This window comes from Hemitrygon akajei, chromosome 3, assembly GCF_048418815.1.
Source record: "Hemitrygon akajei chromosome 3, sHemAka1.3, whole genome shotgun sequence".
Lineage (NCBI taxonomy): Eukaryota > Metazoa > Chordata > Chondrichthyes > Myliobatiformes > Dasyatidae > Hemitrygon > Hemitrygon akajei.
This window is the reverse complement of record NC_133126.1, coordinates 168,520,705-168,537,565: the sequence shown is the minus strand read 5'-3', so window position 1 is coordinate 168,537,565 and position 16,861 is coordinate 168,520,705. Positions and strand designations below refer to the sequence as shown.

The 16,861-nt window shown below is 38.3% G+C and overlaps 1 protein-coding gene across 2 annotated transcripts in view; it reads right to left on the bottom strand.

The window, feature by feature from the left end:
- Positions 1–567: 567 nt before the first annotated feature.
- Positions 568–16,861, bottom strand: part of abcc5 (ATP-binding cassette, sub-family C (CFTR/MRP), member 5) — a 123,110-nt gene continuing 106,816 nt past the window's right edge. The window contains exons 25-30 of one of the 2 annotated variants that reach the window (XM_073041261.1): positions 15,299–15,488; positions 14,952–15,111; positions 7,400–7,478; positions 6,643–6,756; positions 2,237–2,401; positions 568–1,546 (exon numbers count right to left, since the gene is read on the bottom strand). In XM_073041261.1, coding sequence (XP_072897362.1) covers positions 1,445–1,546; positions 2,237–2,401; positions 6,643–6,756; positions 7,400–7,478; positions 14,952–15,111; positions 15,299–15,488 — 810 coding nt within the window. In that variant the 3' untranslated portion in view covers positions 568–1,444. Of the gene's footprint in view, positions 1,547–2,236; positions 2,402–6,642; positions 6,757–6,847; positions 6,898–7,399; positions 7,479–14,951; positions 15,112–15,298; positions 15,489–16,861 lie in introns of those variants that run through there. The other variant, XR_012098393.1, reaches the window with a different exon arrangement.

The window sequence follows — 16,861 nt, the reverse complement described above, 5'->3', positions numbered from 1 at the left end:
CTTTCAGGCATGACTCAGTGATGCCCACATCATACCTGCCAATCTCTAACTGCTCTACAAAGTCATCTTCCTTATTCCATATACTGCATGCATTCAAATACAACACCTTCAAGTCCTGTATTCATCACACTTTTGATTTTTTCCTCCCATGTTACACTTCAACTTATCCCACTGACTGCAAATTTTGCCCTATCATCTGTATGTCCTTCCTCACAGTCTCACTAACACAATGCGTTGTATACCAATTGCCCCATCTTCATTCCGGTTCCCACCTCCTGCCAAATTCACTTAAACCCTCCCCAACAGCTCTAGTGAATCTGCCTGCAAGGATATTGGTTCCCCTTGGGTTCAGGTGTAACTCATCTTTTTCTGTACTGATCATACCTTCCCCAGAAGAGATCTCAGTGATCTAGAAATCCGAAACCTTGCCCCATTCACCATTCCCTCGGCCACTCATTAATCTATACTATCATGCTATTCCTGCCCTGATTATAGCACATGGGATTAATATGGGTTCAAAGTCTTATTGAATAAATTTATTGAAGCAGATTAAAAAAAACCTAGATATTAGGTAGAAAATAGTTTATTTATATTTTAAAGATTTAACAAGGCAGGTTTGCTTAGTTTGCAAAATCATGCTAAGGCTCTAAAAAGTACAAGGTGACAAATACATGCAACATTGTCTGGACAAATGTAATAAGCTTCTATGGCAACAGGAGTGACCACTTTCATGTGGACTTCAGTAAATAACTTTTACCAACAGTACATAATTTCCAACAGTGCAAATCATACAGTAAAATGCAAGTTGATCCTGAGATATATTTTTTCACTCAATAACAAAGAACCCAGACAAACTAGTGTCATTCTAAAATCAGAATTCTATTAAATATTCCATTCTATACTGATGCCCAAGCAACACTCAATGCTGTCTGGATAAAACAGTCATATATTTTAATATATTGATTTATGAATAGAAGCACTCTTTATTCTATATAAATATAGCTTGACATTGACAACTGTCTCACAGTTAAATAGCAGACTGATACAGTGCAAAACTGTACAGGATAGAATACAAAAGAAAGCACAATATTAATAGTGCAAAAATAGAATACAAAGTAAAGTACAGCATGTATGTTTTTCAAATATTCTATGTACAGATTTATAGATCTGTAATGTGTAAAGCTTAACTTTAGGCATATGGAGCTATCAATATCAGAGGCTCTCTGAACCTTAAGAGTGCATTTCAAGTTAAGATAATTAACTCAGTTTATTATTATGAAAATAATGAAAAAAAAAACGTTTGACAGAGCAGCTGGAACCACTCTGAAGGTACATGGTGCAAGGTGCTATAAAACTGAGGTTGTGTTGTCCCTGGATAGAGAATTGGAGGCAACATGCCACAGTTACCAAGTCCATGATTCTGGAGAAAATCCCATCGATTTTATTAGCCCTTTACAGCAACCTTATTTTCAGCAGCAGCAAACATTGCACCAAATCTTGAGTTCTCATTGGATAAAAGAACAGACGGCTTATCAAATTCCATAACCTGAAAGAATAAATATTACTTCATTAAACCAAGCCACAGCATTAAAAGATATACGGTAAAAATACATAAATGTAGAAGCATGCCATTTATTATTTAACTCTCCCAAATTTAAAAACTATACAGTAAATTGAACCGATATTCATGATTGGAAAATACATCCACTCTAATTAAAGAAAAATGTTAAGTACAATTGTTCCACACTTGTTCAGCATTGATCAACTCAACATCATTTCTGTATTTCCCCAAATGTTTACTTAAGCACAACAGTTAAAACAACTGGCTTTCCAGATCCTCTCTTATTTAAATGTCAGCTGTGGCTCAGTCAATAGAACTTGTGCTTCAATCAGAACATTATGGCTCCAGGTTTCATGAATAAAAAAATCTAGGCTGATATTCCACTCGGTCGATGCAGTTTCAGAGAAACACATTCAGCTCAGGCATTTAAACTGTGCCTTATCTGCTCTTTAGATGGATACAAGTTCTGATGAGATGATTTAGAGAAGGATTATCTGATCACTTTCACATTATTTCTTGCTGTGTGGAAACAAGCTGCTGGATTGCCTATAATAGTGAATCATTTCAAGGATGTTCGTAGGTTTTTGCCTATAAATTGATTTGGGACAGTCTGAAGTTTAAAAAGGCTCCAAATAAATACAATTCTTCCTAATAAATGGCAGGTATTTCTATTACCTGGCCCTGACTTAGCACCATGACACGATCACAGCTGAGTACTGCATTCAAACGATGTGCAATGGTCAACATTGTACAGTCAGCAAATGATTCCCGGATTGTCTCCTGCACCAAAGAATCTGTTTCTGTATCCATGGAAGCTGTAGCTTCATCCAATACCAAAATCTGTAAAATTAATCAGAAATTTACACACAGACTAAAACACTTCATGACAACTGTCCATCTGGTGGGACACTGAAGTTGCAAATCAAGAATTTTCTTGTTATACCTATCTTGAATGAAGTGCAAATAGGCCCAGAATCAAGTGGTCACATTAAAACTTTAATGGAGCCAGGTGAGCAGGGTAATGCTTATTGCCTTTTGACAGTGCTGTTGATAATACCTTCCATCAAACAATTGATGATTGAGTGTTGACTGATAATTTGTTGTGTTGATTTGACCTGTGTTTACTGGGACATGAGATACACAAGTGATTTTCTGCATTATTGGGTACATGCCAGAATTTGTAACTGCTTGGCTTGGAATGTGGCTCATTCTGGAGCACAAGTTTTCTAAAGTCAAGTAATTTATTTAAGATACTATCCAGTTTCTCAACCTTTTCTGTATCCAGTACAACCGGGCAATTCCTGATATCCAGTGATATCCCTGGAGAAAAGTCCTATGGCTCACTAAGTCTGTCTGACCATCAACCACATGGGAAATGACAGCATTCTCAGTTTTCTGTCTGTCCCTCCAAGTTGAAGTTTAATTATCATTCACCCATACATCAATATAGTTAAATGAAACAGTGTTCCTCTGGGCCCAAGATGCAAAACACATTACCAACAGCAGTGTACATTGCACAAAAACCACATATGATTACAATTTTGGAAAAACATGCAGTCACAAGGAAATAAAATAAATAATATAGCCCAAGTCCCTGAGTGGCATAATGGTAGATTGTCCTGGTCTAGCTTATTCTTCCACCAAGCAAACACTGGAGGGCAGCATTTATGGGAGGGGCCAAGCCCCAAACCCAAGTACAGACTCTAGCACGCTTTGCAGGGTCTCTCCCACAATGCCTTGGCCCTCTTCTCCCCTGGGTGGCTGCAACAGGTGACTCTGCAGACTTGACCTAGTCCCTGCCACAACCAAGGCAATGCAACTCCCCCGCTGTTGGTCTCACCAATGAACCACTGCTGCACTTGCAGTATTCTACATTATCAAAGTGGAACAGGGCCTTGTATTCACAAGGAAGATGTGCAAGACAATCACACACACCCTTTGTAGGATTGTGCACTATCTCAACATAACAGTATGCAACCATTCCAAGCAACAACACAACAGTATGCTGTAAGTCCAGCTCTATCACTATTGAGCAAATTGCTGATGAGATGGTCCTGCAGTAGTCAATGTTCTTAGTATCCAGTAATAACATGCAAGAGGCATAAGAGACACACAAGACAAACAAATGCACCTTTGATTGGACCCAGAGTGACCGTTGCCTCTGAGCGTGTTGCCATCTTAGCAGATGTACGCAAGTTACCCTCATCAATCTATCAACCAAATTGCCAAATGGCAACAACCTTGGCCTCAGCTGTTCAGGGGTATTCTGTTTGCCTATCCATCCCTGTCTCATCTCTCTGCTGTTCAAAACTACTGATGAAGTTTCAACCTGAAATGTTAACCATGCTTCTCTGAACACAAATGTTTCCAAACTCACTGGGTGCTTCCAGCATATTTAACTTTTTATTTCAGATTTCAACCACCAGCAATTTGAAAAAAAAATTCATTACCATAGTGTGAAATTGAGCTCTCCCCAAAAAGACTGACAGTGATTTTGATGAATGGCATTACCAACAGTTGCAGTTGCAAAAGATACATTGATTCTAAGCCACAGCCTGAAAGGGATGTTTCTTTGAGTAAAACAGACTTCTTCATCAGTTTGTAGGACAGCTAAGTGGCAAAATGTCAAATCTCTATGAATGTGATTTGTCAAGTTTTGGTACCTCTCGAGGTGATCCCCTCAAAAGAAGGCAGCATCCAGCATTAAGGACTCTCAACATCCAGGACATACTCTTTTCTCATTACTACCATCGTGGAGAAGGTACATTTAGGAACAGCTTCTACCCCTCTTACATTAGATTTCTGAATGGTTCATGAACACTACCTCACTATTTCTCTTTTCCACTATTTATTTATTATAACTTACAGTAAATTTTATGTATTGCACCATGTTGCTGCCACAGAACAACAAATTTCATGGCATATGTCAGTGATAGTACACCTGATTCTGATTAGTACCACTAAATGTAGGAATAACACACACAAAATGCTGTAGGAACTCAGCATGCCAGGCAGCATCTATGGAAGAGTACAGTTGACACTACGGGCTGAGACCCTTCAGTAGGACTGGTCTACTCTTTTCTGCGTGTTGCTTAGATTTCTAGCATCTGCAGATTTTCTCATTTGAAATACAGGAATAAGTTGGGTTTTTACAAAAAATATTATTGAAATTGTATATGTATACTGAGTTTTTAAAAAAGTGTCATGTCATGTGTCCACTTTAAATTACAGGTCCAAACACTAATGATAAAATTGAACACAAGCATGTTTTTTTCTGAATCTTTTCATGCAGACATAATGAAATCAAAATTCTACCTCATATATACATGAACAGAAATCTCTGAAATACAATGGAATTAATTTCCTGTTTAAAACAGCAAACAAAAATGAACTCTAACATTCAATTCCAAGCAACATTTACACAGATCTTTCTTGAGGCTGCCAATCAGTCACCCATTGATCACCCCAGTGAAAGAAATCCCTTATTGTAGCTTTTATTCCCTCAGTTGTGATTGGTGTGGAATTCTTCAGTGAGGGTGGCAATAAGCTCTATTGCAATATAATTAAGATAAAAGTTACCTTGTATTTGTAGCGCAAGTAAAGCTGAAACCCCAAAACCAAATACCCAAAATCACTCAGATTTTATGGAAAGGAGGGCAAACATGCGTGTATCTACACTGGGGGGTTGGCACTAGAGAGTCAGCAGTCTTGAATTTCTGGGTATTAACATACCGGATGACTTGTCCTGGGTCCAGAACATATATCCAATCATAAGGAAAGCGAGCCAGCGTCTTCACTTTAGTAGGAGGTTCTGATTGTTCAACAAACTTCTACATATTTACTATAGAAAGTATTCATATTGTGTCATGGTCTGATACGGCAGTTCAAGCTGTGGACTCTGACAACACATCACGGGCACGTCCCTCCCTATCATCAGTAGCATCTACAAGTGGTGCTGCCTCAAGAAAACAACATGCATCAAAAATTCCTATCATCCAGGCCATACCATCTTTTCACAGCTACAATCAGCAGGAGGCACAGAAGCTTGACGTTGCACACCACCAGGTTCAAGGAGAGTTATTTCCCTTCAACCATTCATTTCTTGATCAACCAGTGAACCCTTAATCACTATATTTTAGCCACACCAATACCACTTTGCAGTAAGCTAGACTTGGTTTTCTAATTGTGTTCTCCTCTGTAAAATTTGTGTGTAATTTAATTTACGTTTTTTCTTGTGAATGCTACATGCCTGTGCTACTGCTGCAAATAGGTTTATTATTGCCCCTGTGTATACATAGATTTTTATATACATTCTCCCTTAATTTTTCCACACAACAAACCTTCATTACTTTATGTATTCACACACTCACTACTGGCCCAGGCACAGCAGTGAGCAACATACATGAAATCAGTTGATTCCAAACACTCATGACACAAATTAACATGCCATGTTTGTTCCCAATAGCAGCTATCAAGGGAGAAGCAAAAAATGTAATTGGAAGGTTAACTGTGCCACTGTAGATTATCTGCAATATGTATATGAGTGGTAAAATCAGCGGAAAGTGGATGAGGATGTGCAGAGAAGAAAGAAAAAATGGGATTAATGTTGGAATTTGTGGTAAATGGGCAGTTGATGGCTGCCACAGACTTCTAAACCTGAAGGGCACTTTTATAGAGTCACTGAGGTGTACAACACAGAAACAGGTCCCTTACATACATCATATCCACATCAACCTTTGTCCACCTACATAAACCCCATTTCCCATCTGTATCCTTCTAGGCTTTGCCAATACAAATGCCTGCCTAAATAACTCTTAAATGCTGTGATTATATCTGACTCCACTACCTCCTATGGTAGCAAGCTCCACGATACAATCATGTTCTGTGTAAAAAAACTTTATCTTCAAATCCTCTCTAAAATTATTTCCTCTCATCCGAAACCTATGCCCTCTTGTTTCTGTGCTCTCTTTCTCTTCATGACTTTAGATCCAATTTTACACACAATGATCAGCTAGATGTACATGGAATGATTATGATACAAGTTCATCCATAAAGAATCTGACTCGCCCTTCAATTCTTACCTTACACCTCCGTAGTAGTGCTCTCGCCACACATATTAACTGTCTTTCTCCGACTGAGAAATTCTCTCCATTTTCCATCACATCAGATTCCAGCTTTAAAGGCAGCTGAGAAATCTATATTGAGTGTAAAACAACCATAGTGAGTTTGAAAGCACCTTATGACAATGGCAATCTACTTTGAAATGTTTGTTTTTTTTCTACTTGCCATTGTAATGTACAAGAGTTCTTTGCAGCTACAAGCTTCATAAAAGCTAGCTGTATTAAAAACAAAATCTCAATATTTAGCTGTACTCCTAGTGTAAGCATTTATCAAAGCCAGTTAAATATTTCACTTCATGAACACAAATTAAAGCTCCCTGTACTCTACCTCAAACTCAATTAATTTGGTGGATCATTGCTACTGACCCATTCCTCAAAAGCAACTAATTTGTCTTTTTTTCTTGAGCATTGTAGACCTGATTTTTGAATCCACTTGCAATTCAAAAATACAAGTGCAAGACTAAAAAAGCTAACCTGGATCACAGTTGAATTTAAACCAAGTTTATACTACTGAATACATTCTAAATGCAAAGTAACACTGGGATAAATATCATTTTCAATTCCTATCGAAACCAAAACATAAGATTGTTTACTAAACTATCTCTAACCTATCAAATACTTTACAAATACAAATTATTCTCTTGAAAATTTATAGTGCTTCAGATGATATGCATTTTTATTTATAACTATTACCAAACAAATTCTCAGCTGTACTTACACATTCTTTCATGTGTGTTCGCTCCAGTGCATCCCACACCTGCTCTTCTGAGTACTGCTGAAAAGGATCTAGATTATATCTGCCAAAAAAATGTATAGTTGTTTTTTTTCTTGAGCATTGTAGACCTGATTTTTGAATCCACTTGCAATTCAAAAATACAAGTGCAAGATAAAAAAAGCTAACTTGAATCACAGTTGGAGTTAAAACAAGTTTAAATCAGAGCTCACAGCTCTGGTTAAGCAATCATTAGTGTGACAATAAACTGTACAATTTATAAATATTCCCAATCTAATCCTAGATGTAAAACAAGCTATCCTTTTCCATTAGTTAAGTTTCTATATGATAGTAAGTTCAATTACACCTTTCGTAACTGGAAACAACATGCTGCTGCTTTCAGGACAATGTACTTTAGAGAAAAATTTGATTGATCACCTTGTTATTTTGGAATTCACTCTGATTAAGATAAATTTATACACATGCACAACAGGATTGTCAAAAGCTGTCACCAATTCTCAATATGAGGCTTTCTTTGCTCTAAAGCAGCCAATAAGTGGTCAGTTAAGCAAGGTCGTGAAATGTTGTAGCAGCTACCAATGACAATGTAACATATAGTATTTACCTACTACAGAGATTTTGAGAGGATTTTGGCTTATGTTCTGGTGTACCATTAACTGCAAATTTTAACTACTATACCCAGATAGGAGGACACCATTTTCTCTCCAAAAATGAAATCACAGCTGAAAGGTCCTATACGAACAGGGAAGGAATTCTTAGCAAAATATGATGAATCTAATAGCCATCCCTGCTCAAGTTGATTCAATTCTGGAAAACTGTATGGATGTGTCTGGTAGAATATAGTCCTCTGATGTATAGCTGCCAGAATTATTCAGAAAATGAGCTTTTGATTTACACTGTCAGAGCTGTATATTGACTAGCAGTATCCCTTGTTAGTAAGTACAAATAGGCTGATCAACTGCTTACCTCCTTGCTGAAAGTAGATGGCTCCCCTTAATCCAAAACTACAAATGACACCCATGATAGGCACAGAATGCATCATCAGAATGATCAAGGCCAGAATGATTTACAAGAGTAGTTCACCGATACTTCCACAACTGTGTTGCGCAGAACTTTCACCTGATTGTTCCTTTAATATATGGTTATTGAAATTTATTCTGTGGGGTTTGATTCAGTGGGTTGGTTTCAAATCCATCCAGGCAAAACAAATTTTTTTTGAATGTAGTGGAGGCCAAATCTCTGGATGCTTTCAAGAAAGAGTTAGATAGAGCTCTTAAAGATAGCGGAGTCAAGGGATACGGGGAGAAGAAAGGAACGGGGTACTGATTGTGGATGATCAGCCATAATCACAGTGAATGGTGGTGCTGGCTCATAGGGCCAAATGGCCTACTCCTGCACCTACTGTCTATTGTAATTACATAAATGAAATTTAAAATGCATTTTGTGTCATGGAACCCAAACATTTTCCCAGTCAGTCAGCTCCAGAGCTAAAACAATTCTCCAGAGCACTGATTTTATACTTATCTAACATACTTTCAGTGGCCACTTCATTAGCTACACCTGCTCATTAATTCAAATATCTAATCATGTGGCAATCCATAAAAGCACACAGACATGGCCAAGTTCAGCTCTTCAGAATGGGGAAGAAATGTGATCTAAGTAACTTTGACTGTGGAATGATTGTTGGTGCTATTGATCTCCTGGGGTTTTTATGCGTAACAGTCACTAGAGATCACAGAGATAAACCAAAAAAAAAATCCAGTGAGCAGCAGTTCTGTGGCAAAAATGTCTTATTAGTGAGGAAGGTCAGAAGAGACTGGCCAGACTGCTTAAACAGAAGTAACTCAAACAATCACGTGTTACAACAGTGCTGTTCAGAAGAGCTTCTTTGAATGCACAACATATAGAACTTGAAGTGGATGTGCTTACAGCAGCAGACGACCACACTGGGTTCCAACTTGTGGCCGCTTTATTACAAAGTTTGTAGATACAATCCTGTGCTTAATAAAGTAATCACTGTGTAGAAACTGGCCTTTCAGTACACTGGTCCATGTCAACCAAGATGTCCCAGCCAAGCTTATCCCATTTGCTAGCATTTGGCCCATAACCTTAGAAACTTTTCCTATCTGTGTACATACCCAACTGTCCTTGAAGATATTTTGTACCTACCTCAACCACTTTCTTTGGCAGCTCATTTCGCATACATTCCAAGTATGTATTGGAGTAAGCCCTTCAAGTTCCTATTAAAACTTTCCCTTCGCACTATAAACCTATGTGCTCTAGTTCTTGATTCTCTAACCTCTGGGGAAAAAGACGAGTTAATTCACCCTGCCCCGTCTGTGCCCTTCATGATTTTATTCATCTTTCATCTGTCTCCAATATTCTAAGGAATAAAGACTCAGCCTTATCAACTCTTCCTATAACTCAGTCCCTCAAGTCCTGGGAACATCCTCATGAATCTTTTCTGCACTGTATCCAGTTTAACAACCTTATCTATAGCAGGGTGACCAAATCTTGAACAATACCTAAGTGCAGCCTTACCAGTGTCCTGAGTTACTTGTCTACCTGTAGCTCCACTTTCAGGAAACCATGTCTTTTTACTCAAAGATTCCTCTGTTCTGCAATACTCCCCAGGGTGGTGTTGTTCACTGTGGAAGTACTACCCACCTCTGATTGTTTTATTTTTTGCATTAATGTCTGGTTTTGTGCAGTTTTCTTTGTTCCACTATCTTGTCTGAATTATATTCTGAGTTGGCTAAATCTACGTGCCTGTGATGCAAGTTTTTCACTGAATCTTTTCTTCACTGTTCTTGTGTATGCGACAATAAACAACTTGACTTGTATTCAATAACTCCTTTCAATCAGATTCATCATATTTTGCTGAGAATTCCTTCTGTGCTCATGTAGGATGTTTCACTTGTGGAACAACAATGGCAGGTATTTCTGGGAATAATGCAGAAGGTGCAGGATCAGTTCATTCCAAAGAGGAAGAAAGATCCTAAGGGGAGTAAGGGGAGGCCGTGGCTGACGAGGGAAGTAAAGGACAGTGTAAAAATAAAAGAGAAGTATAACATAGCAAAGATGAGCGGGAAACCAGAGGACTGGGAAGCTTTTAAAGAGCAACAGAAGATAACAAAAAAGGCAATACGCCGAGAAAAAATGAGATACGAAGGTAAACTAGCCAAGAATATAAAGGAGGATAGTAAAAGCTTCTTTAGTTATGTGAATAGCAAAAAAATAGTTGTCCAAAATTGGGCCATTGAAGACAAAAACGGGTGAATTTATTATGGGGAACAAGGAAATGGCATACGAGTTGAACAGGTACTTTGGATCTGTCTTCACTAGGGAAGACACAAACGATCTCCCAGATGTAATAGTGGCCAAAGGAACTAGGATAATGGATGAACTGAAGGAAATTTATATTAGGCAAGAAACGGTATTGGATAGACTGTTGGGTCTGAAGGCTGATAAGTCCCCAGGACCTGATGGTCTGCATCCCAGGGTACTTAAAGAGGTGGCTCTAGAAATCGTGGACACATTGGTAATCATTTTCCAATGTTCTATAGATTCAGGAACAGTTCCTGCGGACTGGAGGGTGGCTAATATTGTCCCACTTTTCAAGAAAGGAGGGCGAGAGAAAACAGGGAATTATAGACCGGTTAGCCTGACGTCAGTGGTGGGAAAAATGCTGGAGTCAATTATAAAAGAGGAAATTACGACACATTTGGATAGCAGTAGAAGGATCAGTCCGAGTCATCATGGATTTATGAAGGGAAAATCATGCTTGACTAATCTTCTGGAATTTTTTGAGGATGTAACTATGAAAATGGACAAGCGAGAGCCAGTGGATGTAGTATACCTGGACTTTCAGAAAGCCTTTGATAAAGTCCCACATGGGAGATTAGTGGGCAAAATTAGGGCACATGGTATTGGGGGCAGAGTACTGACATGGACTGAAAATTGGCTGGCTGACAGGAAACAAAGAGTTATGATTAACGGGTCCCTTTCGGAATGGCAGGCTGTGACCAGTGGGGTACCACAAGGTTTGGTGCTGGGACCGCAGCTGTTTACAATATATATTAATGATTTAGATGAAGGGATTAAAAGTAACATTAGCAAATTTGCCGATGACACAAAGCTGGGTGGCAGTGTGAAATATCAGGAGGATGTTTTGAGAATGCAGGGTGACTTGGACAGGCTAGGTGAGTGGGCAAATGTATGGCAGATGCAGTTTAATGTGGATAAATGTGAGGTTATCCACCGGTGGCAAGAACAGGAAGGCAGATTACTATCTAAATGGAGTCAAGTTAGGAAAAGGGGAAGTACAACGAGATCTAGGTGTTCTTGTACATCAGTCAATGAAAGCAAGCATGCAGGTACAGTAGGCAGTGAAGAAAGCTAATGGCATGCTGGCCTTTATAACAAGAGGAATTGAGTATAGGAGTAAAGAGGTCCTTTTGCAGCTGTACAGGGCCCTGGTGAGACCCCACCTGGAGTATTGTATGCAGTTTTGATCTTCAAATTTGAGGAAGAACATTCTTGCTTTTGAGGGAGTGCAGCGTAGGTTCACAAGGTTAATTCCCGGAATGGCGGGACTGTCATATGTTGAAAGATTAGAGCGACTGGGCTTGTATACACTGGAATTTAGAAGAATAAGAGGGGATCTGATTGAAACATATAAGATTATTAAGGGATTGGACACGCTGAAGGCAGGAAGCATGTTCCCGCTGATGGGTGAGTCCAGAACTAGAGGCCACAGTTTAAGAATAAGGGGTAGGCTATTTAGAACAGAGATGTGGAAAAACTTTTTCACCCAGAGAGTGGTGGATATGTGGAATGCTTTGCCCCAGAAGGCAGTGGAGGCCAAGTCTCTGGATGCTTTCAAGAGAGAGTTAGATAGAGCTCATAGATAGCGGGGTCAAGGGATATGGGGAGAGGGCAGGAACGGGGTACTGACTGTGTATGATCAGCCATGATCACAGTGAATGGCGGTGCTGGCTAGAAGGGCCGAATGGCCTATTCCTGCACCTACTGTCTATTGTCTATTCCCCTTGCAGTGTGAAGCAATAAAAAAAAAGGGCCAGTTTTCTCCTGGCCAGACATTACTTTTCAAGTGGAAGCCTGTAGAACGAGTGCACTCTATATACTGCCGTTAAAGAGAACTTACATGAAGTTCTTGGCAGTGGTATTTTTAAAATGCACCAAACGAGCTGGGCATCAAATATTTATATTATGTTAAAATATTGAGAAATATTTCTCAATATTTTAAACTTAACATAAATATAAACATATACTTAATTGGATTGGATACAAAATGCTCACATTTCATTTCTTAAAAGTCAATGTTGACTGTATTTTTGTTTTAAAACTAATTATCCAAAGGACTTCCCTACCCCACTTCCATTCAAATGTCAGGTTAACATGGCTCTCCTTCACTGTACAGACTATTTTTGTTTAGAAAAGGATGTTAGTGTGTAGAAAAAGATGAATGGACGGTATAACTTTTCTTTTTACTACCTTACTAATTTATCCTCATTTTAAAGTGATGTGGCTCTTTCTAAAAACTGGCAGTTCACACAGTTTCATACAACTTCAAGTTCCATATAAGCCTGGAAAAATTCAGCAGGTTAAACAGCACCTGTCTAAGAGTGGTTTACATTTCAGGCCAGAGAATCTTTTGGCAGAATGTCCACAGCCTAAAACATAAACTGTTCCTCTTCTTCCTAAATTTTCCAGCAGTCTGTGTTTTTATTTCTTTTCCAGCATCTGTAGTTTATTTGATTTCCAAATAAATTTACTGAATTAGTAAAATACAGCACCTATAAAAAGTATTCACCGCCTCCCCTTAGAAGTTTTCATGTTTTATTGTTTTACAACATTGAATCAATGGATTTAATCTGGCTGTTTTTGACAATGATCAACAGGAAAAGACTCTTTCATGTCAAAGTGAAAACAGGTTTCTACAAGGTGATCTAAATTAATTGAAAATATAAAACACAAATTAATTGATTGCTTTAGTATTTACCCTCTTTAATATGACACACCAAATCATCACTGGTGCAGCCAATTGATTTTATTAGTCACATAATTAGTTAAATGGAGATCACCTGTGTGCAGTCAAGGTATTTCAATTGACTGTAGTAAAAAAATACAGGTATCTGGAAGATCCAACTGTTGGTGAGTCAGTATCCTGGCAAAAACTACACCATAAAGACAAAAGAACACTCCAAGCAACCCCATGTAAAGGTTATTGCAAAGCACAAGTCAGGAGATGGATACAAGAAAATTTCCAAGTCACTAAATATCCCTTGCAGTACAGTTAAGTATATCAAGAAATTGAAAGAATTGGCACAGCTGTAAATCTGCCGAAAGCAAGCTGTCCTCAAAAATTGAGTGACTGTGCAAGAGGGGGACTAGTGAAGGGGGGGGGGGCACCAAGAGACCTATGACAACTCTGCAGGAGGTACAAGCTTTAGTGACCGAGATGGGAGAGGCTAAGTACACAATAGCTGTTGCCTGGGTGCTTCACCAGTTGCAGCTTTATGAGAGAATGGCAAAGAGAAAGCCTCTGTTGGAAAAAACTCCATGTGAAGTCTTGGCTAGAGTTTGCCAGAAGGCATGTGGGAGATTCTCAAGATAGCTGGAAGGTGGTTTTATGGTCTGACGAAACCAAAATTGAGCTTTTTGGCCATTTGTAAGCCAAATGCCGTACATTATTTTAAAAACACACTGTGAAGCATGGTGGTGGCTGCATCATGCTGTGGGGATGCTTTACTACAGCAGGCCCTGGAAGGCTTGTGAAGGTAGACGGTAAAATGAATACAGCAAAATGCAAGGAGATCCTGGAGGAAAGCCTGATGCAGTCTGCAAGAGAACTGCGACTTGGGAGATTTGTTTTCCAGCAAGACAATGACCACAAGCATAAAGCCAAAGCTACACAGTAATGGCTTAAAAACAACAAAGTTAATGTCCTGGAGTGGCCAAGTTAGAGTCCAGACCTCAATCCAATTGAGAGTTTGTGGCTGAACTTGAAAATGGCTGTTCATTCACAATCCCTATGCAATCTGACAGAGCTTGAGCAGTTTTGTAGAGAAGAATGGGGAAAAATTGCAGTGTCCAGGTGTGCAAAGCTGATAGAGACCTATCCACATAGACTCAAGGCTGCAATTGCTGCCAAAGCTGCATCTACTAAATACTAACTTGAAAAGGGTGAATAATCATGCAATCAATTTTTTGTTTAATAAATTTGGACCAATTTATAGAAATTTGTTTTCACTTTGACAGAAGAGTCTTTTCTGTGATCAGTGCCAAAAAAGCCAAATTAAATCCACTGTGATTCAATGTTGTAAAACAATACAACATGAAAACTTCCGGGGGGGGGTGGTGGGTGAATACTTTTCATTGGCACTATATACGCTAACATTCATTAGTATTATGGTTCTGTGATACACGGATATGTTAAATTATCAAATCTCTGCAGGAATTAAGATATAATTATGTATAAATGAATTGCATGCTGAAAATGAACAGGGCTCACCTCACAGTACCAGTGAACAAAACTGGGTCTTGTGGAATAATGGATAGTTTGCTGCGAAGATCAGCCAAACCAATTTCAGTAATGTTCACCCCATCAATGATTATTGAACCACCCGAGAGTTCAACTAATCGGAACAGTGCTATTCCCAGTGATGACTTTCCTGCCAAAACAAAAAATGAGTTTAATACAAACCCAGTTTTATAGGATGGTAACAGATTTAAACCAAATCAAGCTGCTATTCCACTTCCACCAGAGACTTTTTAAAAAGCTGCTTTTCTGATCAAAGCAAGCTCGTTCAGTGAAAAACCTACACTTGATTTTACATCAAGTAGCAACACATTTCTTACCTGATCCAGTTCTCCCCACAATACCAATTTTTTCTTGAGGTTTAATAGTGAAGGACACTTTCTTTAATACCAGAGGTAGATTCTCACGATATCTCATCTCAACATTTGCAAATGTTATTTGTCCATGCTGAGGCCAGTCAGCAGGAGGAGTTTTATCCTTAACATGAGCTGAAGCTTCCAATTCCAGAACCTAATAGAAAGTTAACAAAGTTAGGTTTCTAACATATAGGGAGAGCATAGCTTCGTAGAAAGATATCAAGTTAATTTTAAGTTTATTAGGAGAGGAATCTCAGGTATTTTGTACCTCATCCCAACTGTAACATGGAGTGGACAGTTAGAAATTGGACTGCAATGTTAGTGACAGATTGTCACAATTGCTTCAGAAGAGAAAATAAATTATAAATCTTAATATAAACAAAACTAGCAAATGTGTTAAACTTGTTATCAGTGTAATATTACACATTCATACATCTCTTATTCATATATATTAACCATTCATATTTACTATTGTGACATATAGAAAACACGAGAAAAGAATTAGGTTAGGCAGTCAGTAATTCTGATGAAGAAATATGTTTAAAAATATCACATTTAAAATTTTTTAAATGCATATTTGCTCATTCACCACTATGAGCATAATTTATATGGAACAAACCCAAAGAAAAATTAAGATTTCTATTGCCACATATTATTTCTATAATGTGATATGCATATATCACTCAATTTCAGGAAAACGATATCCCAAGAGCCTTGGAAACTTGCACTTTCAAGGGACACACACATACACATTTATATATACACACACACACACAATTGTGCTGCACCAATTGAAATCTACCAATTGCAAATCTGAAGACGTGTTTCAGTTGTGAAAATAAGCAAGCATACTTGTTTTCTCTTTCTTTTGCTTGATGCAAGCTAGAAATAAAGCTAAGTAAAAATAAAAACAAATACGGCGCATTCTTTTAAAGCCATCATAGGTCTTCATTTACAGCTTAGTTAACATGGAAAAGGGAAAAGGATTCATCCATAAGGTTTGACAGAAAATTTTCAACTATGCTACAATCGACATCTCATCCGGTCTGCTACATTATCCAATCTCTGCGAAGGATTTTCCTCCTTTAACTAGATCTCTGTTGAGTTTCAACCCTTGATGGAGACAATCTGCTATTGATGAATGAACTTAACATTTTGAAAGAGTCTCATAAAGTTAACAGTTATTTAAACATCAACCCGTTCTAGGTCCTTTTATGGCTTACAACTGAAAAGAGTAAGCATGCACTGACACACATTTACAAGCTGTATACCCTATTTTCCAAAAATGTTTCCAATATGTCCAACCCCAAAAGTGTTATAGAACAGTACAGCACAGGACCTATCCATTTGGCCCACCATTTTGTGCTGAACCAATTAAAGGCTAATTAAAGTAATCTCTCCTGCCTACACACAATGTCCATATCCTTACGTTTTCCTCATGTATCTATCTAAACAGCTCTTACAAGTTTCTAATGTTTTTGCCTCTATCACCACCCCAGGCAGTGCATTCCAGGCATTCAACACTTT